At 45.4% G+C, this 22,876-nt stretch overlaps 4 protein-coding genes across 5 annotated transcripts; 2 read left to right on the forward strand and 2 right to left on the reverse strand.

Moving 5' to 3' along the window:
• The first annotated feature begins 907 nt into the window (after window positions 1-907).
• Window positions 908-6,772, forward strand: LOC148900121 (uncharacterized). Of its 2 annotated transcripts, none has more exons than XM_088991649.1 (2): window positions 908-1,316; window positions 4,315-6,772. In XM_088991649.1, the coding sequence occupies exons 1-2, from the start codon at window positions 1,205-1,207 to the stop codon at window positions 5,619-5,621; spliced, it is 1,419 nt and encodes a 472-aa protein (XP_088847775.1). In that variant the 5' UTR covers window positions 908-1,204; the 3' UTR covers window positions 5,622-6,772. The 2 variants fall into 2 exon arrangements, with proteins under 2 accessions (XP_088847775.1, XP_088847776.1); XM_088991650.1 differs by having other exon boundaries at window positions 4,318-6,772.
• A 627-nt stretch (window positions 6,773-7,399) lies between these two features.
• LOC148900122 (uncharacterized) lies at window positions 7,400-11,939 on the reverse strand. Its single transcript, XM_088991700.1, has 2 exons — window positions 11,493-11,939; window positions 7,400-10,464 (listed from the first exon to the last, which is right to left on the reverse strand). Exon 2 carries the CDS (start codon window positions 10,432-10,434, stop codon window positions 9,316-9,318), a length of 1,119 nt encoding a protein of 372 aa, XP_088847826.1. The 5' UTR covers window positions 10,435-10,464; window positions 11,493-11,939; the 3' UTR covers window positions 7,400-9,315.
• A 2,704-nt stretch (window positions 11,940-14,643) lies between these two features.
• On the reverse strand, window positions 14,644-17,410 carry LOC148900123 (uncharacterized). Its single transcript, XM_088991710.1, has 2 exons — window positions 16,804-17,410; window positions 14,644-15,655 (listed from the first exon to the last, which is right to left on the reverse strand). Exons 1-2 carry the CDS (start codon window positions 16,919-16,921, stop codon window positions 14,751-14,753), a joined length of 1,023 nt encoding a protein of 340 aa, XP_088847836.1. The 5' UTR covers window positions 16,922-17,410; the 3' UTR covers window positions 14,644-14,750.
• LOC148900124 (uncharacterized) lies at window positions 17,070-22,574 on the forward strand (the record flags this gene model as incomplete). The annotated part of the gene is made up of 3 exons (XM_088992981.1): window positions 17,070-17,085; window positions 18,813-18,935; window positions 19,919-22,574. Coding segments are annotated over 3 exons (1,329 nt in total), but the record flags the coding sequence as incomplete, so codon positions are not given.
• Between the last annotated feature and the right edge of the window lie 302 nt (window positions 22,575-22,876).

Here is a 22,876-nt window from a genome sequence, read left to right on the forward strand (position 1 = left end):
CTTTCAAACACTCTTAAGGACACTATACAGTCACATGGTATTTTTTGATGTACACAGTCACTGGCACAGCTGGTCAGGCTTTTATTAAGCAAAAAAGCAGTTAGCACATTCATACCGGAGATGTTGGTGGCATAAATGACACTGAGTCATTCTACTCAGGCTCTCTCGCGAACTCCTAGTTCTCGGCTCCTCCCTTTCTCCGTGACGTCATGCTCCCCCGACTAGCCCAGCCCCCAAACATGCAAATCACAATATACGTGTCAGAGTTTATATTTACCAATACAAGTGTTTCACTATGTGTATTTTTGTATAGTATTATTTGGATATTCCGTCTGAATGAATACGATTTCCTCCCTCATTGCGACGCAAATATGGTTTGTCTAAACGGGCTCTTCGTAGCTCGCCCGGCTGTGACGTCGCTTTGGTGGCGTCGTGTATTTCCGGTGACTCTCGCGCTTCATTCAAATAGTTCCTGGAGAATATTCTTTCATAATAATAATAAGAACAACAATAATAATAACAATACTACTACTACTACTACTACTACTACTACTACTACTACTACTAATAATAATAATAATAATAATAATCCATTGTTTCCACCCATCATAGTTTCCTGAGGCTTCCGGGCGCAAACCCCGACTTCCAGTCGACACTCGTGACCCCGTCACAAAAACATGCTTGAAATGTTCTTTCATGTTCCTTGAAATTTCCTGCGCGTTCTGTCGAGTGCTCGTCGTGGCACTGGCGCGGTTGGCCACGGCCAAATGTGGCGGCGTCTGGCTCTTTGGGGAGCCGCGCGGGCACCGATTCGCCGATTCGCCACGCGTGGCGCCAGTGTCCTCTGAGAGCGGAATGAAACGAGAGCTCATCTTTTCCCCCGCCTTCTTCCGCTCCCGATGTACTTCCGGGCACCGTTTGGAATCGAATCACTCGGCGAAGCTAAATGACCCCCCCCCCTCTCCCCACTCGGAATTTGTGAAGAACGTCAACGACACCTCCGTCACCACCAAGCTCAACCATAATTCGATCAATATTCTCTACCTGGTTAAATCATCTCGCTGCAAGTGCGGGGGGGGGGGCTTCTTCTTGGGGCCCGGTTAGCTTAGCTGGGCCGAGCTAGCAAACAAAGAGACACGCCTTGTACGTTCGCCGGCTCGGCAGACGTCGGGCCGAAAGTCGGGCGTTGTCGAGGGGGGTGAAAATGTGCACAGTGAGCGTGAAAAAGGAAGAATACGAGGAGGAAATCTGGCGGAGCCAAAAGGACGAGGCACTGTGTGGTCGTCAGCAAGAGGATGCGCTCCTCCGCCGGGCAGGTTGGCTCACTTCGTTCTTTTTCTCTTGTCTCCATTCGATGCGTGGTTGTTTCCGCCCCCCCCCCCCAATGATTGTTATTTTGAGGGACCCCAATTTCGGGTCAGGCTATAAATGTCAATCATAACGTCTAGGTCAGGGGTGGGCAAACTTTTTGACTCGCGGGCCGCATTGGGTTCTAAAATTTGACAGAGGGGCCGGGCCAGGAGCATTTGGAGGGAGTGTTTGGGCCGGAAATACTCCAAACAAGTTATGTCCATAATTTATAAAATCACTTCAAATGACCTCGACTGAGCGTATTTTACAAAGATTCCACAGCATATAGCTATAGTTTACGTTTTAAGACTTGCGCTGAATATTCATGAAGTCTTGTTTTCGAGTTGATGACGATCCCCATGTGACGTCACGTTTGGACCGCCCCTGACCGAGAAAGCGACATACAATGCATTTTGGGTACTTTGTTTGGTCTGAAAACTTCGTGTTGATCTGTGTTGATGGCGAAATTAGAAGGAAAACACATAAATAAAGCGATGGTGAATCGTTGTGTGTTGCACCAAGACTACTATTTGATATTCGCTGACACAAATTCCCAGCTGACAAATCAGCCCATTTCCAACGGCACTTGGGCGCAATCTTCTGCTTTTTCTGGGTGCTACATTGCTGTCATTAACGGCTCGAATTGATATGGGAGGACTCCTCGAATCAATTGCAAACATTTATGCTTTCCTCTTCAGAAGAACAAGAACAAGAAAACATCTTCTCCGAATCTGAAGCCATTGTTTTGATTCTCGAGCAAGGCAAGACGTCTTGGCGTGACGTCACGAACAGAGGGGTGGGACCTTCTGAAACTGACCATTTCCGGATTCATTTTGAAGTCATTTTTATTGGTGTTTTTCATTTAACTAAAAATATCAGCCTGCCTGATTTGGGTATTTTAGATGCTATAAAACGTTTTTCTGATGTCAGTGGGAAACAAAAAATGGTGCCGGTTGTCCTTTAAATGTAGTATGTACAAACCTCATAGCACAGTAAAAACACTACAACCCAATTTATTAACTGTCTTTCAAATGTGAAAAATATCCCTGATCAGTTAATAAATTTGTCTCAAGGAATATGCAAGATATGGCATTTACAGACTATTTCGCAGATACTTGGAGGAGGAAATGGAAATAGATTAAAATAACATATGCACTGTGATTTATCAAGATTGCGTCTGTTTTTAAGTTTCCATCGAAGGGGCAAAGAAATCAACATTTATTGAAAAATGGAATCACTTTCAACATTCAAAACACATTATTACACAACGAAATATTCAAGCTCAATAATACCTACTTGTGTTAAATTCCGCCAAATCATAGATGGTTTGTCCTGACCGCGCGCTCAACAAACTCCTCACTGACGCTCTCGCCGTCACGCGCTAACAATACACGTGTACCGTCGCCGAGCACACAAACATAGACTACCTGCAGTTGAAATTTGCATACTCGGCTCGGCAGCCAATCAGAAGCCTGCTTCTTTCTTCCGGACTTTCGCAAGCGTTACAAAGTCGTGCAATTGCATGTCATTTTCCAAAATAGATGCACAGAACCTCAAACTAGAAGAAAGATTCAAAAGAAGCTAACAACATATGTGACGCTACAAAACGTAAATTTACATTAAACCGTGACTGTAAAGTGTACGTGAGACTTATGAAAGGGGCTTAGTGGCTCGTAGGAATCAATGCAAACGTTGCATTGTGCACCACAATGACAATCAACTACTGTGGCGAAATTTACAGCCATGCGCATTTGACGTAAATTAAGCAAGCTAGCATTTGTAGTTGGTGCATTCTTGATTAAAAAAAAAACTTGTTTCTAATTGGGATGTTTCTAATTGGGATTGGTCTCATTTTGCTTCAAGTTGGGAAAAATGGGGCAGGCAACTTTTCAGTTATCTGCCCTGTTGTTCGCTAGCTTTTTGTCATGAGTTTTAGACACTGTTTGTACTATAATTTGGGCAAGTTCGGCGGGCCGGATTGAAAAGCCTAACGGGCCGTATGTGGCCTGCGGGCCGTAGTTTGCCCATGCCTGGTCTAGGTCGTGCTCAGGCTCGGCAGGGGCGGGGCTTCTCTCTCGTGGACTTCTTTTTTTTAATGTTTCTAAAAGTGTAAACTAAAACGATGTGTGGATACTAAAGTAATGATAATGATCAAGTAATTCTTGTTTTGTTTTTCTAATTTATTGATATCGATCGATTGTATTTCTGTGTTCTTGTCTCTCTCGCTTAAAGTGCCTTGCTTCTTAAGGTGGTACCGTTGCTGCAGTGCTGTGCTTTATGGCACAAGCCGTCCAAATGACGGACAACCTTAAATTTTCCGTCAATGATAGAAAATAGTTGGTTCAAGTCACCACCATAGAAAGATCGAAGATGTAAACGTTTATACAATCTAGTTTCACTTCGATTGTGTTACAAAGACTTTCATTTGTGATTATAAATCCTCTCGAGTCCTCACAAATGACGTAAAATTTGGGTTTGCTTCTGGCTCGGAGCTGAAAATCAAGTTCATCAGTCGGTCTCGCGTCGGGTCGGGCTTAAATACAGGTAACATCCGACTTACGACCGGCTCAACTTAAGACCACTACCTCCAGACCGTATTTTTTAAATTTTAATTCTATGCCTGGCACCGCAACGCGCTAGCAGGCCAGCAACGCATGTGACAATTTTGGCCAGCCAGCATCTCACTCTCGCACAGCAATCGACTGTGTGATGACACCTGGGGTGGGGTTTGCGAGTCATTTAGCCTCCGAGTCTTTATTCAACATTTTGAATGGGTTTTGACTTCCAACCATTTTGACTTACGACCGATTGGTCGGAACGGAACTCGGTCGTAAGTCGGCTCTTACATGTACATGCGGGTCGGGTCAGGCTGGATATTTTGGGGCCCGATCTTCCCTTTACGCAGCATCAAAGTCATAATCTGAAGTTTGACTCGCTCAATTGTGTTCTTGTCGCCCCCTTGAGGAGACGTCAAGGAAGAAGATCCTTGGCTGCAGGAGCACGTGGACAGCGACGAGGAGAAGGAACCCGAGTTGCTGATCATTCTAGAGGAAGACGAGCCCGCCCTTATCAAAAAAGAAGAGAAGGAGGAAGAAGTGAGCCGGTTTCCAACGCCCGCCGAGAGCAAAGTCGACGGCGAAGGTGGCGCGGGGCCGTCGACAGGCGGCCTCATGGCGCCGCTCTCCTCCTCCTCCGACGAAGAGCCCGAAGGTGACGCGACACGCCAGAGCAACGTCGGATGTTTTCCGTGCGCTCACTGCGACCAGACATTTCCCAGCAAGGCGCTGCGGAGAGAGCACGTCAAAACGCACCCAGTGGAAAAACCATTTGCCTGCTCCATTTGCGGCAAAAGGTTTGCCTTCAAGTCGGCCCTGCCGACCCATGCCAGAACCCACACGGGCGAGAAACCCTTTGGGTGCTCCGTTTGTGGCCGCGGCTTCTCTGTCAAGTCCAATTTGACCAAGCACTTTGCGGTGCACACCGGGGAGAAACCCTTCGCCTGCTCTCTCTGCGGCAAGAGGTTCACGGCCAAGGACAGCCTGATCCGGCACAGCCACGCCAGGAAACACACGGGCGAGAAACCCTTCGCCTGCTCGGTCTGCGGCAAACGCTTCTCTTTCAAGTCCAATTTGAGCAGACACACCAAAGAACACAGCGAGGAGAAACCTTTCGCCTGCTCGCACTGCGACCGCCGATTCGTCGAGGAGAAGCAATTGACGTCGCACGTGCGGATACACACGGGCGACAAACCCTTCTCCTGCTCGCTGTGCGACCAGAGCTTCTTGGTCAAGGCGTATCTGCAGAGCCACATGTTGAGGCACGCCGGGGTGAAACCCTTCGCCTGCTCGCTCTGCGGCAAGACCTTCACGGAAAAGAAGGGCTTGGACTCGCACGCCCGCATGCACAGCGGAGAGAGACCGCATCTCTGCGCCGTTTGCGGTCAGAGCTTCACTCTCAAGTCCAGCCTGAGCCGCCATGCCCTCAGGCACTTGCGGGACAAACCCTTTAGCTGCTCGGTGTGCGGCCAGACCTTCATGGATAAGAAAAACCTGCTGGCGCACAAGAGCGGGCACACCGGGACCAAGCCCTTCATCTGCGCCGTGTGCGGCAAGGGCTTCACCCGCAACGGCGGGTTGGTCCTGCACACCCGGGTGCACACGGGCGAGAAGCCCTTCCGCTGCAGTGTCTGCGACCGAAGCTTTTCCCGTCAGGGCCAGGTCAAGTCGCACCGCTGCGCCGGCCGCCGGAACCCTCAGGAGGTTGGCGCCTAATCCCCGGTTGGCCTCGCTCCCCTTCCAGGACACTTTTTGACTTTTGGACTCTCAATCGTGATTGTTTGTGTTGTGACTGTTGTTGTTTGGGGTTTGGCGCCGTGTGCCCTTGAGACGTGCGTCGCTCAACGCTAGTTAGCACTTATGGCTGCTGCGCCAACGACTAGAAAACGTTTCTTGCACTTGTTTGCTGAAACATCAGGCATCGCTGTAGCAGATGACGTTTGTCATTCTTGTTGCAGAGCGCCACCGGATCGGGCGTCGGATCACCCGAACGAGGTTTTGGGCTACATCGACATTCTACGCAGCCTAAGAAACCTAAGACTCTCTTCTTTCATCAGAAAAAAAGAGTTAATTCCTAAATTAATGGCTCTGGAGTTATCTGGTCTTGAAATGAGGACATTCATTCCTAAATTAGATGGCTCTGGAGTTATCTGAGCTTGAAATGAGGACATTCATTGATAGATGGCTCTGGAGTTGTCTGAGCTTGAAATGAGGACATTAATCCCTAAATTAGATGGCTCTAGAGTTATCTGAGTTTAAAATGAGGACTTTAATTCCTAAATTAGATCTGTCTGGAGTTATGTGATCTTAAAATGAGAACATTAATTCCTACGTTAGATGGGTCTGGAGTTATCTGAGCTTGAAATGAGGACATTCATTCCTAAGTTAGATGGCTCTGGAGTTATCTGATCTTAAAATGAGGACTATAATTCCTAAATTAGATGGCCCTGGAGTTATCTGATCTTGAAATCAGGACATTAATTCCCAAATTAGAAGGTTCTGGAGTTATCTGAGCTTGAAATCAGGACATTAATTCCTAAATTAGATGGTTCTGGAGTTATCTGAGCTTGAAATGAGGACATTAATTCCTAAATTAGATGGCTGTGGAGTTTTCTGAGCTTGAAACGAGGACATTCATTAAAAATAAAATCTTGTGGTTTGAATGAATATTGGGTATTTATGATTGTGACCATTTTTGGGGGGGAAACCGTCATTTCTTTCTACTTCTTCCCTTCCTTTCCTCTTGCTTCCATAACTTTGCTGCTGTGAAATGTCCATTTGTCATTGACTGGCAGACGATGTGCAAAAATGGCTCAACTCAAATTTCCCCATTGTGGGATTATTAAAGGCTTTCTGATTCTGATTCACTCCAGTGCCAGGGTTTTTGTCATTGTCACTTGAATTCCAGGGCCCGCAGAATATTGACTTTGAGGTCTACATAAATATTCAATGCAGCGTTAAAAACCGTAGACTCTCTTCTTTCATCAGAAAAGAAGAGTTAATTCCTAACTTCTAATCATAATGATAATACAGTAAAGTCTCGTTATATCGATATTCAAGGGAGTCCGAAAAAATATCGATATATCCGACCCTGTTTGCATGTAATTTTCTCCATGCGTGCATAGAAATAGTATCGATATAACCGGGACTATCGATATATCCGATATCGATATAACGAGACTTTACTGTAATAATAAATGTCATTTCTAAGTGCCTTTCAAAACTCTCAAGGTCACTTTACAGTCACTGGATCAGTTTTTCTGTGGGTGAGCAGCGGCACCCACACGCCCCATTGTTCACTCAACCCGGAATAACTCAAATAAATAAAAAGCCAGCTAGCTATTAAATAGTTAGTAGATAGCCAGCTAGCTAGCTAATAGATATTCAGCTAACTACCTAGCTAATACATGGCAAATACAAAGTGCAGTACTGCTCACTGCAGCAGGGGGCCTTGGAGAGCTCATCGGAATGAGTAAACGTTGAAAACAAAAAAAACAAAAAATTGCAAATAACATAACAACACAAAGACAGAGTCATTCAATCGTCAGCACTTGCTGTACCTTCTTTGTAAAATATAAGCAGTTCTAGGTGAAAGAGAGGATCAAAGCATCCTTTTCACCAGTGACATCATGGCGCATTCATATTCATATTTTCTCATCTGGAAGTTGCTTTGTTTATGTATTTTACAAACACTTTGAGAAGGACTTGCATACATTGCTACGCCCTATTTTATTCATGCAGATTTCTTTGTCTTCTTTACCTGCTTGCACGTTCACTCTGCGCCCGTGTGGCTTTTCTATGGGAACACCCTAAATTGTCCCTCGGTGTGATGAGAAATGGCTAGTCTCCGGCTACGGATCAATGTTGAAAGCAAAAACAAAGCTGTCGCATTCATTGATGAAAGAGACCGTCTCATATTTCCTGTCTCACGTCAATCCGCTTCAATTCCAAGCTGTGACCGTTCCTCATCCGCATCAAAACTCTATTGAATTGGATTAGCCTTTATTCAGTAGAGAAATTGACATTTCACAGCAGCAAAGTCATGAAAGGAAGAGGAAAGGAAAGAAAGAAGTAGAAAAACAAAATACAGGAGATGATGGAAAGGCACCCACTCTCGCGGCGCCATCTTGAAGTCAAAAGAAAGAAAAAAAAACAAACATGGCGGCCTCCTAAAGCCGTGCATCCGTCATGGACATTGTTGTGGTTTTTCCTACCTGTAATTATGATCATGAACTATTGTTGTTGTTCATTGTAGTCAATGTTTGGTTCAAAAACACGACATCTTTTTATCAGAATCAGAATCACTCTTTGCTCATCACTCTTTACTCCACTGAGCAAAGAGTTCATGCCGACAAGGGAAGAAGTTGTTGAAATGTCTGCTAGATTTGGATTGGTAGCGCCTGCCTGAGGGGGAGTCGCCGGAAAAGGTGGTGGGCAGGGTCCACAGGTTTCCGCACCCTTGTTTCGATTCTTACAGTGTTGATGAAAAGGTTTTTTCAGCCGTTATCTGTACTTCTTTGAAGGTGTCGGACGTTTCGCTTCTCATCCAAGAGGCTTCGTCAGCAAACTAAAATTTGCTGGTAGTTTTGGCCCTATATATACCTGTATATCCTGACTGTCCAGAGGTGGCGGTGCCAGACCTGTGCTCTGATAGGTCCCTGCTCTCAGGTTGGCGGGGGCAGAGGACTATTACCTGAGGCTACACTGATTACTTCTATTGTCCTGACTGATTATCGTCTACGACTGGCCCTGATTGCCCCATTTGCTCTTGTATCACCTCATCAACATAACTAAGCCCCTGTGGTAACGATCTCAGAAGTGTGTTGTAAGCACGATCCAAATTAAACCTCACCCCACCATGGCGATTTAGTGAAGGGTTTTGCTGTTTTATAAAAATAGCTTCTTTTACTCCTCTTTCAAACCATCTATTTTCTTTTTGTGATTTATGAGGTCACTAAAACACCCCCCAACCTCCACCATTACCACCACCAACAACCACTCAAAGCCAGATGAGTGTTTTGGACGTCCCAAAAATAGCAATACATGAAATTCAGGCACTTGCGTGATTGGAAAATAGTTTTATAATAATAATAATAATAATAATAATAATAATAATAATAATAATAATAATTGATAGAAATGGAATAGAAATGGATAGAAAGCTAGCTAGCGAGCTAATAGATAGCTAATTATGATAATACATTTCATTTACAAGCGCTCTTCAAAACTCTCAAGGTCAGTTCACAGTCACAGGACAAGTTAGCTAGCTAGCTAGTAGATAGATAGCTAGCTATATGTAGAGCTTTTTCGATCATCGGTGAGGAAGGAAACCTCAGATAATTCTTCCAACCTGATCAAAAAGTTGGCCAGTGACTTTAGCATCTTAGCATAGCGTCAGTGGACGCGATCATCAGCGATTGGCGTGAGGCTCACCGCCACATCGGTGTCGATTCACGCCTTGCTTACTGGTGAATCTGCGGTGGCACCGGCTGCAATGAAAGGGTTTCTCACCGGTGTGCGTCCTGGTGTGTCGCGTCAAATTGGCCTTGACGGTGAATCTGTGATGGCAAACCAAACAGGCAAAGGGCTTGTCGCCGCTGTGCGTTCTGGTGTGGACTTTTAAGGCACCCTGATGGATGAAGCGTTTCTGGCAGAGCGAGCAGCCAAAGGGTTTCTCGCCGGTGTGCGTCCTGATGTGCGCCTTCAAGTTGGTCTTGGACAGGAAGGCCTTGCCGCAATCGGCGCAGGCAAACGGTTTCTCCCCAGAGTGTATTTTGGAGTGCGCCGCCAAGTTGGCCTTTCGCGCGAAGGTCAGCCCGCAAACAGAGCAGGTGAAGAGTCTCTCCCCGCCGTGCGCCGTCACGTGCCGGGTTAACGTGGTTTTTCGGGAGAAGCGTTTGGCGCACAGCGAGCAGGCAAACGGTTTCTCGCCGGTGTGGGTGGCAGCGTGACTTTTCAAGTGGCCTTTCTCCAAGAACCTTTTCCCGCAAAGGAGGCAGGCAAAGCTTCTCTTCCCCGTGTGGACCCTCAGGTGGGTCCTCAAGATGCCCCTCTGGGCGAATCGCAGGCCGCAAAGGTGGCAGGCGAACGGTTTCTCACCGGTGTGCGTGCGCTGGTGACAGGTTAAGCTTTCCTTGACAGTGAAGCCTTTCCCGCAACTTGAGCAGGTAAAGGGTTTCTCTCCGCTGTGTCCTCTCAAGTGGATTTTTAAGTTCCACTTGACACGGAAGCTTTTGCCACACTGGGAACAGTTCCAGTTTTTGTTCTGCCCCCGATTTTGCTCCGGATCGGATGGTGTGGCGTGGAGGCCGCCGGGTGGGGGGTCGCCGTGGTCTTCCGTCTTCCCGTGTGGGTTCGAGTGGCTTCTTGGGGGCTGCGCCCCTTTGCTCACCCCCCTTGCGCCTTGGTCCTCTTCGGTCTTGAGGGGGATGAAAAGGAAGGACGACGTGACGAGAGCCTCTTCCTCTTTCACGGCAGGGGGCTCTTGTTTGAGGGTGGGGAGGGGCTCGGGCTGCGCTTCCCTTTCCATGGCTCGCCCGCCGTCCTCCGTCGTCGATGTCTGTCGGACATGAAGAGACAACCTTCAAGATGGACGCCGAGGGGATGTGGAGATCCACTGCTACCCATTCGCAAACCCCCCTGCCTTTAATAATAATACATTTTATTTCTAGTAATATATATATATATATATATATATATATATATATATATATATATATATATATATATATATATATATATATATATAATATATACATTTGAAAGCGCCTTTGAAAACTCTCAAGGTCACTTTAGAGTCACACGATAAGTGTCTTTATGTGAGTGAGCAGCAGAAGCCACAAGCACCAGCGATCACTCAACCCGGAAGTAAGATCGTAAGCAAGCTTATATATAGCCAGCTAGACGGCTAACAATACTACTACTAATAATAATAATAATAATCAACTCGCCAGTTAGATAGCTATATAATAATAATCCATTTAATTTCGAGGTGCCTTTCAAAAATCTCAAGGTCACTTAAGTCACATGATCAGTTTTTCTGTGGGTGAGCAGCGGCAGCCACACATGCCAGCGTGCACACAACCCGGAAGTAACTCAAACAGTAAGAAAGCTAGCTAGCTAATAGATAATAATAATAATAATAATAATAATAATAATAATACAGTAAAGTCTCGTTATATCGATATCGGATATATCGATAGTCCCGGTTATATCGGTACTATTTCTATGCACGCACTGAGAAAATTACATGCAATCATGGTCGGTTATATCGATAGTCCCGGTTATATCGATATTTTTTCGGACTCCCTTGACGATCGATATAACGAGACTTTAGTGTAATAATAATAATAATACATTGTATTTATAAGCGCCTTTCAAAACTCCCAAGAACATAGCTAATAGAAAGCTAGTTAGATAGCAAATAGATAGCAAATTTCTATCTTTCCTTTCCACTTCCTTTCATAACTTTGCTGCTGTGAAATGTACATTTTCCACTGCGAGACAAATAAAGGTACATCCGATAGCTAGCTAGCTATGTAGCCAGCTCGATTTATCTATCTATCGGATGGTCAAAAGCGGACGTACCCTTCCGCCTTTGCTTTCGCTTCCAACGGAACGCCAGACGCCGACTCGGTTAGCAACATTAGCTTAGCGATCCAAACAGGTCACTTTATTCGGGCTCCAAAGTGTCATCATTGCTGCTTTTCACCCGATTAAGTCGCAACGCGCCTTTGGGGGACGCGGTGGTGGGGAGGTGGCAACTTTGGACTTTTACGTCCTGCACATTCGGCATCGATGCAGGTGGCTCACGCCGAGGGTCCCTTCGAGTTGTTGTCCCCTCTTCATCCAACTTCCGGTCGTGAAGGTCCACCACCGAGGCGCTACCGCCATCTAGAGGCCATAAAGAGAAACCGGCGCCAGGACTTTGGGACATTCCCCGGCCAGGAACACAACGTTTTCACAAAGCAGGTCAATCTTATTTAGGATTGGATGTACCTTTATTTGTTTCGCAGTGAGAAATTGACATTTCACAGCAGCAAAGTTATGAAAGAGGAAAGGAAAGAAAGAAGTAGAAAAAAAAACAAAATACAGGAGCTGCTGGAAAGGCAGCCACTCTCGTGGCGCGATCTTGAAGTAAAAAAATATAAATAACAAATGACTTGCTGTACCCTCTTTGTGACATGAATCAGTTCTATATGAAAGAGGAGAGGATCAAAGCGTCCTTCTCAGCAGTGGATCAGGGACGTCATAGTGGAATGTGCACGTCTACTACAAGCTAAATCTTGAAAGCAAATACAAATTACAAATTGCCTTAATGATTCCTTTCTCTTGTTGTGCTCTTTCACTCATTGACTGCCAGACGATGTGCAAAAATGGGTCCACGCCATTGCCAGGGTTTTTGTCATTCTCACTCGAATTCCAGGACCCACAAAATATTGAATTTTAGGACGACATCAACATTCAATGCAGCGTAAGAATCCTTGGACCCTCTTCTTTCATCAGAAAAAAAGGAGTCAATTCCTTACTGATATGGGACTGGAGTTATCTGAGATTGAAATGGGGGCAGATGTACAAAATACATACTGTATTGGTTTATATAGCGCTTGAACAACAGCTGAAATTGTAACAAAGCACTAACATGGAAAAAAGGCAAATGGTGCCCCCTTGTGGAAGCGAAAAAACATTGCCAGAGGTCTGGCCAAGCGCTTTATCGGCACAGAAGACAGAAAAAAAACAAAACCCGAACAATTTCGGGAATGAGTTAATAATAATACTAATATCAATACATTTCATTTATAAGCGCATTTCAAAACTCTCAAGGTGATTTTTCTGTGGGTGAGCAGCGGCAGCCACATGCGCCAGCGTTCATTCAACCCTGAAGTAAGTCAAATAGATAGAAAGCTAGTTAGCTAATGGATAGCAAATAAATAGTGAATAGATAACCAGCTAGCCAACCGCTAGCCAGCTTACAGCCAACCAGCTAGACAGCTAGTAGCTGGCTACAGGTGCCCTCATTTCAAGCTCATATAACTCCAGACACTTATCATTTAGGAATTAACTATATTTTTCTGAGGAAAGAAGAGAATCTAAGGTTTCTAACGCTGTATCGAATGTTTCTGTAGTCCTAAAAAAATGTTCAATAATATTTGATTGTACCTCATGCTCATGGTTCCATCCCTTTAGCGGCTACATGCTAACATCTGAGACTGCTGCCGTATAATCCAGCTGTCATTGAGGAATTAGTGGGGGACACCCTGAACCGGTTGACATAATTTGTGACCAGGGTCTGTCATGATCTGGTTGGCGACCAACGGGTAGCGACGTCAGCCCTGCCTGCAGCCTCGCAGGTGCTGGTCGTTTTAATCACTGACATTTAAAAGGACACCTGGCATGACCATCCGGTGTCGGTTCATTGCTGCTTGTTTGCTGCATGCATTGTGTACGTGTTTGTTTAACCTTGGCGGACGTTTACTTTTGGTCTTCTTTTGCTACTTTGTATTTTTTCCATTCAGATGATTTTGATGTTTTACATTTTGTTCCAGCTGACTTTATTTTAATACAATTTGTCAAACAACCTCCTGCCTGCTTTTTGGGATCCGCATCCGCCATCACCACCTTGCAAAACCGTGACAGGGTCTGAAATCGACCTGGACGCCGTCACCATCCGTACTGCAGGCCCTGTAGCATCAAAAAAGTGTCGGTCGATAAAGCTGTTGTTTAAACCTGATTTAAATCTGATTTTCAGGTGGCGACACCAAGGCGTTCTCGCAGGCCTTCTTTCCTGGCTAACGCCACCCTCTATTGGACTTGTTTTCAATCACAGGACACTTTTTACATGAGTCACAGTCACTACTACTACTAATAATAATAATACATTTATAAGCGCCTTTCAAAACTCTCAAGGTCACTTTTACAGTCACAGGATCAGGTTTTCTGTGGCTGAGCAGCGGCAGACGCATGCGCCAGCGTTCTCTCAACCCGGAAGTAACTCAAATAAATAGAAAGTGAGCTAGCTAATAGATAGCTAATGGCTATCTTGCTAGCTAGATACACAACTAGCTAATAGCTATCTAGCTAACTAGATAGCTATTAGCTAGCTAGTTGTGTTAAGTTAATTCTGTCTCCTTATGTTACAAATCAGCTATATATCTAATAGATAGCTAGGATGAGCATATTTTATTCACAAGTGTGAATAAAATGATGTGGCTGCAGTAAAGGTTGTATCGTCATAAAAAAGTTATGAAGGGTTGGATTCGATTGGCTAGCTATCTAGCTTCCTCTCTATTTGAGTTACTTCCGGGTTGAGTGAACGCTGGCGCGTGTGGCTTCCGCTGCTCACCCGCAGAAAAATGTATCCTGTAAAGTGACCTTGAGATTTTTGAAAGGCGCTTGGAAATCAAATGTATTATTATTATCATTTGCTATCTATTAGCTATCCGGCTGCTAGCTAGCTATTTGCCATCTATTAGCTATCTGGCTGGCCAGCCAGCTATCTATTCACTATCTAGCTGGCTGGCTATCTAGCTAGGTATCTGTTGGCTATCGATTGGCTAGCTAGCTAGCTTTCTGTCTATTTGAGTTACTTCCGGGTTGAGTGAATGCTGGCGCATGTGGCTGCCGCTGCTCACCTGCAGAAAAACTGTGACTGTAAAGTGACCTTGGAAGTTTTGAAAGGCGCTTAGAAATGAAATTGATTATTATTATTATTGTAATCAAATAGTTCTGAAGGCTTGGATTGATTCAGACGTAGCATGACTGAAGGCCCTGGTGTGAAATGCATGGCCATAATATAATTTTCCAGTGAAAGGAACTACTTCACCATAGTCTCATTTATTCGTTGATTTATTCTTTTGTTTGTTTTTCACGCTTTTCACCGGCACATTTGTGTCTCTTAACGTCACGTTTGAAAAGAAAGCTTTTCTCGCAGGAGCCGCAGGCGAAATGTTTCTCCCCGGCGTGTGTTTTGGAGTGCGCGGCTAAATTGCTCTTTCGGTTAAACGTTTTGCTGCAGACAGCACAGGTGAAAGGTTTCTCGCCGCTGTGGGTTTTTGAGTGCCTGGTCAAATTGGTCTTTTGGCTGAATCGAAGGCCGCACACAGAGCAGGCAAATGGTTTTTCCCCGGTGTGCGTTCTCGTGTGCGTGGTCAAAATTGTATTCCGAGAGAATCTTTGACCGCAAAGGGAGCAAGCAAACGGTTTCACCCCTGTGTGCGTCCTGGTGTGGATTTTCAAATCTTCCTTGACGGAGAAGCGTTTATGGCAAAGCAGGCAAACAAAGGCCTTCTCGCCGTCGTGTCTTTGGACGTGCCTGGTTAAGTTTGTCTTGATGGAGAAACCTTTCCCGCAAAGGGAACAATGAAAGGGTTTTTCCCCGCTGTGAGTCCTCGTGTGTCTTTTCAAGGTTGACTTGTTGTAAAACGTTTTGTCGCACTGGGGACATTTGACACGTTTGCCACATTTGGAGGCTTCCTCGCCCTCCTTGCCCTCCTGGTCATCGGTGTCCGGAGCGTGTGACGCGGCGTCGTCGCTGTCTGTTGGTGAAGATGCTCCACGCAGCACCCCGTCTTCAACCTCCTCCTCGTCTTCACACTTCACGATGACCGTCAGTGGAAAGTGGGTGACGTCAGCGTCCTGGTCTTCCACTTTAATCAAAATAGGATCCACTGCCTCAACTTGATCGGGGGGCGTTTCCTCAATGCGGAGGAGCCTTGCCTCCCGCCGCTCGCAGCGAAGCTCTTGGCTGACGTCTGCAGGATACGAGAAGACAAAAAAAAAAGACAGGCTTCAGGTCAGGCTTTGTCGCGTTTGTTTGTGACCACCGGTTGGCACTAGAGGGCTCCACCTGCAGCTGCACACCTGTTTGTTGTTGACATTAGTGTCTGTTTAAAACGTAGGTATCAAAGTCAAGGCCCAAGGGCCCAAATCTGGCCCACCGCATCATTTTATTCAGCCTGCGAAAGCAAATCAAGCTTGTTAAACTCGAGCGAGCTAACGATTGATCAAGCTCGCGAATGATCTAATTAGCTCTCTTTCTATTCAGCTATCTGGCTAATCGCTTAGATCACAGGTGTCCAAGCCAAGGCACGGGGGCCAAATCTGGCCCGCCGCATCATTTTATTCGACCCGCAAAAGCAAATAAAACTTGTTAAATTTGAGCTAGCTAGCGATTGAGCTAGCTCGCAAATGAGCTAGTTATCTCTTTCTATTCAGCTATCTGGCTAATCACTGATTTCACAGGTGTCCAAATCAAGGCACGCGGCCAAATCTGGCCCACCGCATCATTTTATTTGGCCCGCAAAAGCAAAAGAAATTTATTAAATTCAAGATAGCTAGTGATCGAGCTAGCTAACAATCAAGCTAGCTCACGAATGAGCTAGTTAGCTCTCTTTCTATTCAGCTATCTGGCTAATCGCTGATTTCACAGGTGTCCAAATCAAGGCACGGCGGCCAAATCTGGCCCGCCGCATCATTTTATTCAGCCCGCGAAGGCAAATCAAACTCCCATGAAGCTTGCTAAAGTCTGAACAAAAGTTTCAAATTGTCCCATGTAAACCACAATAAGTCATTATTCTTGACTTTACATTTGAACATTCATTATAAACTAATTATTCATTGCGCTTGATGTAATATGTGGAAGGGATGAAACATTCTAATGTTTTCCCCAAATTCAAAATGGCCCCCAAGAGGCAATCGGAAATACAATGGGGGAATAAATGAGATTGACACCCCTGGTTTGAAAGGACTTCCATCACATGACCACTCAATGTCCTAAGTGTCATGTGATTGTTGTCATTGTGACAATGAGAAACAAAAATGTCGCATTGTCGCTCAATGCAACGAGGATGACAATCGAGCACACGTCGGCAAGCAAAGAGAACGTGAGAAATGGGCCAACCTGCTGCGTGGACCACAACTCGGGGCCTTAAAACGGCTTCCGGTGGGTGCGGTTGATGCGGTGGCACCTTCTTTTCTTTCCTTTGGCGCAGTTCCTGCGCTGTTGGTTGTGCGCACATTTCAAGCGACGATAACACTGGTTCTTTTTTTTACTTTTTTATTTTTGCTCTCCGTGACGCGCCCTCTTCGATAACAGCCAGCCGACAACGCTAAAATAGCAGAAAAGGCAACACGAGGCGAGATTCTCCCGACACGAAGACTTGAAGAAGGGCGTCAAAATCTGGTCAGTCGCGGCGGTACTTGGTCGAAATTTTGGACACGGTACCGACGTGCGTGCGCGTCGATATTTTTAGCACTTCTGCTAACGCGGTAGGACTTCCGGGTCGGGGGACAAGATTCGGCGACGGAGAAGGTCTGGAACGATCACTTCCGCTTTTAATGTCCTATTTCTTTCATTCGAACTCGACATAGTGCATCCACTTGCAACACTTTATTTTGAAAGTAGACTTTTGGCTCCTTGGAAGAAATAATCCACAAAGTGCCAAAATGATCTTGCGATTTAAAATGTAATAGAATTGTATGATGGCAAAAAATAAACAACACATCACGTTTTTTAAGGTAAGGTCAGAGCCTTGTGATCAAATGGTGATTAGTTTTGCTTTATTTGAATGTTGTTGTGCCGATGACCATTTGAGATTTCTGTTACTTCTGGGTTGAGTGAACGATGGCGCGTCTGGCTCCCGCTGCACTTCCGGGTTGAACGAACACAAAAAAACGAATCATGCGAATGTAAAGTGTCCTTCAGAGTTTTCAAAAACGCTTATAAATTAAATGTATTGTTGTTATTATTAAGTAATATAATTAATAAAACCCGCAATGAGGGTTGTGAAGACTCACGCTCTTAGTTTGTCTTAGTGGGCTTGCCGTACTAATAACGCGAAAGTGCTGCTCGGGCTCGCTTTATTTTCACTTGAGGCTTTAAGCGCACCGTCGAATCGTTCCGAAATTATTGTGAAAGCACCGAAGCCTCGGCCGAGCGCGTCGGCCATCGCTGAACAAACACGCCAGTCGTCAACTCTTCGTGTCCGCTCAGATTTGTCTCGATGCACGTCGAAGCTCGTCGCTGGGGTTAGCTAGGTTAGCCTGCTAGCAGCTAAAAAAAAAACCTTTGAACGCTGCGCGGCAATCGACGGAGACCGTGGGGCTGGGGGGGGGGGGGGTTGCCGTGACAAAAAAAAACAATGTGTGCAAACGTTGTGAACGAGAAGCACGAGGGGCAAATCTGTGCAGCGAAATGTGACAACGAGCAAGAATGTCGACGACCGGACGCTGTTTTAAGGCCTCAAGCAGGTTTGTGCCTTTCTTCAGTCAACAAATTCACGAGTGCAAAAGTCAGTCAGTCAATCACCACTTGTAAATCGTGGAAACATCGAACGTGTCGAATCGAGTCTGCGCCAAACTTCAAGTCGATTGTAATAAAAAAACGTAATTGCTGTGGCAAATCACGAAAGTGCACGTGTAGTATTGGATTGGATTTACCTTTGTTAGTCTCGCAGTAGAGAAATTGACATTTCACAGCAGCAAAGTTATGGAAGGAATGAAAGAAGTAGAAAAACAAAATACAAGAATCCAAACAAGCAGACATTTCAACAGCTTCTTCCCCCGTCAGTCGCCATTAACTCTCTAAACAGTAACCCAAATAGAACTGTATAGTGCCTCCATTTTTCTTATGATGATACTAGTGCAGCGTGTTCTACCGGAGAAAACTTCCTTGTTTGTTCTACATACTCGGCCAATCAAGATGATTCTGATTCTGAATTTGATTTTATAAGTCTAAACTGATGTCAACAAAAAAAAGGATGGTTCAGGGAGGCGCCCGAGATGGACAGCAAACGGAATTTCTAGCGAAGCTTTTATGCAACAAGACGATATAATCTTCTGCATGTGTCTGGCGAGACGGCAGCGCCATGTCTTGACTTGACCAAACCGTGTGTGTTTGTCATCTTGCAGATGTCACAGGGGAAGATCTTGGTCTGGAGCCCCCAAACATCAAAGAGGAAGAACATGAAGCTGAAATCGCAGCGTTCCAAATTACGGGGGTGATTGTGAAGAGCGAAGATGTTGACGAGCAAGGTCAGTGATGGCCGCCACCTTCCGGCCAGAGAGAGGAGCAGCATCGACAAGTCGTAATAATAATACATTTGATATCTAAGTGCCTTTCAAAACTCTCATGGTCACTTTTCAGTCACAGGATCGTTTTTTTCTGTGGGTGAGCAGCGGCAGCCACATGCGCCACATGCGCCAGCGTTCACTCAACCCAGAAGTAACTCAAATCGGTAGAAAGCTAGCTAGCTAATAGATAGCTAACAGATAGCAAGATAGCTAATATGTTTCCTGACTCAAATAGCTAGCTAGCTAGATGGATAGCTAGCTATCTAGATAGCTAATAGATTAGTCCCACAAAGGGGGAAATTTGCATTATTAACTAGCTAGCTAGCTCCAATCCAAAAATACTCTCTCACAATCAAGAAAGTCAAAGTCTTGCCTGGGAAAAAAAAGTTTCCCATCATACTACATCTGATTTCTAAGCACCTTTCAAAACTCTCAAGATCACTTTACGGTCACAGGATAAGTTTTTCTGTGGGTGAGCAGTGGCAGCCACACGCGCCGGCGTTCACTCAACCCGGAAGTAACAAATAACATTTGAAAGCCAGCTAGGTAGCTAATAGAATGCTAGATAGCTAGCTAATAGATAGCTAGATAGCTAATATGTTTCCTGACTCAAATGGCTAGCTAGCTAGCTAGCTATATTGCTCATAGCTAGCTCTCTAGCCAGGTAGATAGCTCATAGATAGCTTGCTAGCTAGAAAGCTAATATTTTTCCTGACCCATCTAGTTGCAAATGGCTGAAGAGGTGCTCGCGTACTCAAATGAAGAGGCTAATGTCAATCACAAGAGCCGTCTGTTTCCATGGTAATCACTGTCTTCTTTTTCTCACACCTACGCCACAAAAAAGGGGGGCTGGTCGGATAAGATGCCGTTTCTCCTCCATCATCCAAGTGTTAGGTAGGTGGACTTTGCTAAACCATGCACGTGTGTCATCTTGTGTCCCGCAGACATCAGCGAAGAAGACCTTTGCCCTCAGCATCAGGAGGCCGAGCGGCAGTGCGTCGAGGAGGATGAGCAAGGAGATGGTTTCTCCTCGTTTCCATTGACTGTCATCGTCAAGGGCGAAACGGGTGACGGAGACCCGTTTGAAAGTTGTCCCTCCCAGAGCCTCGCGGCTCCGCTCTCAGATGGCGACGACGAGCCGGCACGCTCTCCCGACGGCGATGACGTGACGTGTCACACTGACAAGAACAAACACTTGGCGTGTTCTCAGTGTGACAAAACCTTTTACAACGCGTCCTCATTGAAAAGACACATCAGGACGCACACCGGGGAGAAACCTTTCGCCTGCTCAGAATGTGCAAAAAGATTCACTCAGAAGGGCCATTTAATAGCGCACGCCAGAACGCACACTGGGGAGAAACCATTTGCGTGTTCTGTTTGCGGCAAAGGCTTTTCCAGAAAGGGAGATTTAAGAATCCACTCCAGAACGCACACTGGGGAGAAACCGTTTGCCTGCTCCTTTTGCGGCACGAGATTCAGACAGAAGGGAGATTTGATTGCGCACACAAGAACCCACACTGGGGAAAAACCTTTTGCCTGCTCAGTTTGCGACGCCAGATTCACTCAGAAGGGACATCTCATCGCGCACGCGCGAACACACACCGGGGAGAAGACCTTTGCTTGTTCGTTTTGTGGGACCAGGTTCACGCAGAAGGGGGATCTTCGGATACACATCAGAACGCACACTGGGGAGAAACCCTTTGTTTGCTCGGTTTGCAGCTCAAGTTTCAGCGTGCGCTCCACATTGATTCAGCACATGAGGACCCACACGGGCGAGAAACCCTTTCTCTGCACCGTATGCGGGAAGAGTTTCTCAAAAAAGACCAATTTGACGGCGCACGCCAGAACGCACGTCGGGGAGAAACCCTTTGCCTGCTCGGTGTGTGGGAAAGGCTTCACTCAGAAGGGGCATTTGATGGCGCACACCAGAACGCACACGGGGGAGAAAACGTTTGCCTGCTCCGACTGTGAGAAAAGATTCACTCAGAAGGAACTTTTGATATCGCATGTGAGAACGCACACCGGCGAGAAACCGTTCAGCTGCGATGCGTGCCAAAAGAGATTTCATGTTAAGCGTCAGGTGAAGAGACACAAGTGTGCCGCCCTGAAGGTGCTTCTTGGATCTGCCGAATGAGCTTGAAGTGTTGGGAGTCATCTATGCCTTCCCGAGTCGGGCGTGGCTTTCCCAGGACTTTCTTTTGTGTTTGTGAACTGGAGCGTGCTGTTCACTCGCCAAGTCCAACATGGAAACTCATCATTTAGAGCGTCTGCGCCAGGTGTCAGGATGATTTTAGAAGTCACTATTCATTTGCTTTTATGACATGTATTCATTCTATTCATGAATTTGCTATATTTCTTTGCTAAAGAACACATATTCATGATATTCTTGTTGTGATGATTGACTGCCTGCTATGCATGATTGTAATAGTACAGTAATAGTAATACCTCGGCTTACGAACACTTTAGCTAACTAACATTTCGCCTTACGAACGTTAAATTCGCGAGAGTATAATCTTGGCATACAAACTATTTTTCGGGAAACAAACGGAGCGCAGTGAAATTTGGACTTGTTTCAACTTTATTGACATTTCAAAGGCAAAGTGTAGACTGCAAGGTTAAAATATCCCATCAATCAGGCTCCACAAATAACCCGCACAAGCCATCTGTACAATTTGAAGAGAACATACAAGCAAGAGAACCAGCTATTAATGAAGTTTTCAGTGTGTCTGCCTACATCTGTTGCTGTTGCAATATCACCACTTCCAAGATGTATAACCCAGAGCTCCTTGAGACACTTGATACAAAAAGCTATCAACCCAGCTAAACAGAACACAATTGATGAGGAACTAGGTAAAATTATCGCAGAGAAAGCACGGCAACTTCACTCGGATATCATCAAGAGTCAACCTGGAAGTTTGTCATCCATTGATGATTTCAAGGCTAGCCACGGATAGTTTGACAACTTTAAGCGTCGTACAGGGATTCATCGTGTCATTCGTCATGGCGAGGCAGCCAGTTCTGACGATAAAGCTGCCAAGTCTTAAAAGGAATCATTCCTCAAGATGGTGGAAGAAGAGGGCTACGTTCCTCATCAAGTGTTTAATGCTGATGAAACCGGCCACTCCATTCCATCAAGCCATCAACGACCATCATAAAGGTAAATAAAACTACTTTATTATAAAGTACATTTTATTTATTTAATTACAATACCATAGCACATTTATTATACATAAAATAAAGTATATTTTGTGTAGTTTTAAGCTTAGAAAGTAGAAAATTATGTTTTATGGGCACCTGGGAACCGATTATTCTCATTTTAATGGTTTCCTATGGGAAATTATATTTTGGAATACATACTTTTCGCCTCACACACTGGGAACAAATTAAGTTCGGAAGCCGAGCTATCACTGTACTTGGAAGTGGTCGCTATCGGCGTGACCTTAAAACGGGCAGCTTGACTGCAAAGTGCGGCCCACGAAGAAGGCACATTGACGTCACATCCGCAAGACAAAAGTGTGAAGGCCGCCGAGAAGAAATATTGATGGACCCTGTTGAGTTGCCTCGTGCCTGAAATGTGCGATAAGAATAAATCTGCCTTGGCTCAAGAGATTTTTTTGATTTGATGACGAATCTGGAAGCTTGGTTGCCGTCATGACCTGCAGTGGAAGCAAATTCTTTTGTCCTGGTCTCTTTTGGAAAGAAGCTCCTGCGTCGAAATTAAAATAGGAACAAACTTTTGATCTACGCCTGTGTGGAAGCAGTCTATGCGTTTTGATCGCGACTTTGTGACGCATTTAGGAGATGCCCATTTCACGGTAAGATCAGAGCATTGTCAACAAATGGTGAGTATAATTTTTCCTTTTTTGAATGTTGCTGTGCCGATGACCATCTTGTGTTTGGGA

This window comes from Hippocampus bargibanti, linkage group LG03 (genome assembly GCF_051943395.1).
Source record: "Hippocampus bargibanti isolate YZ-2025 linkage group LG03, ASM5194339v1, whole genome shotgun sequence".
Lineage (NCBI taxonomy): Eukaryota > Metazoa > Chordata > Actinopteri > Syngnathiformes > Syngnathidae > Hippocampus > Hippocampus bargibanti.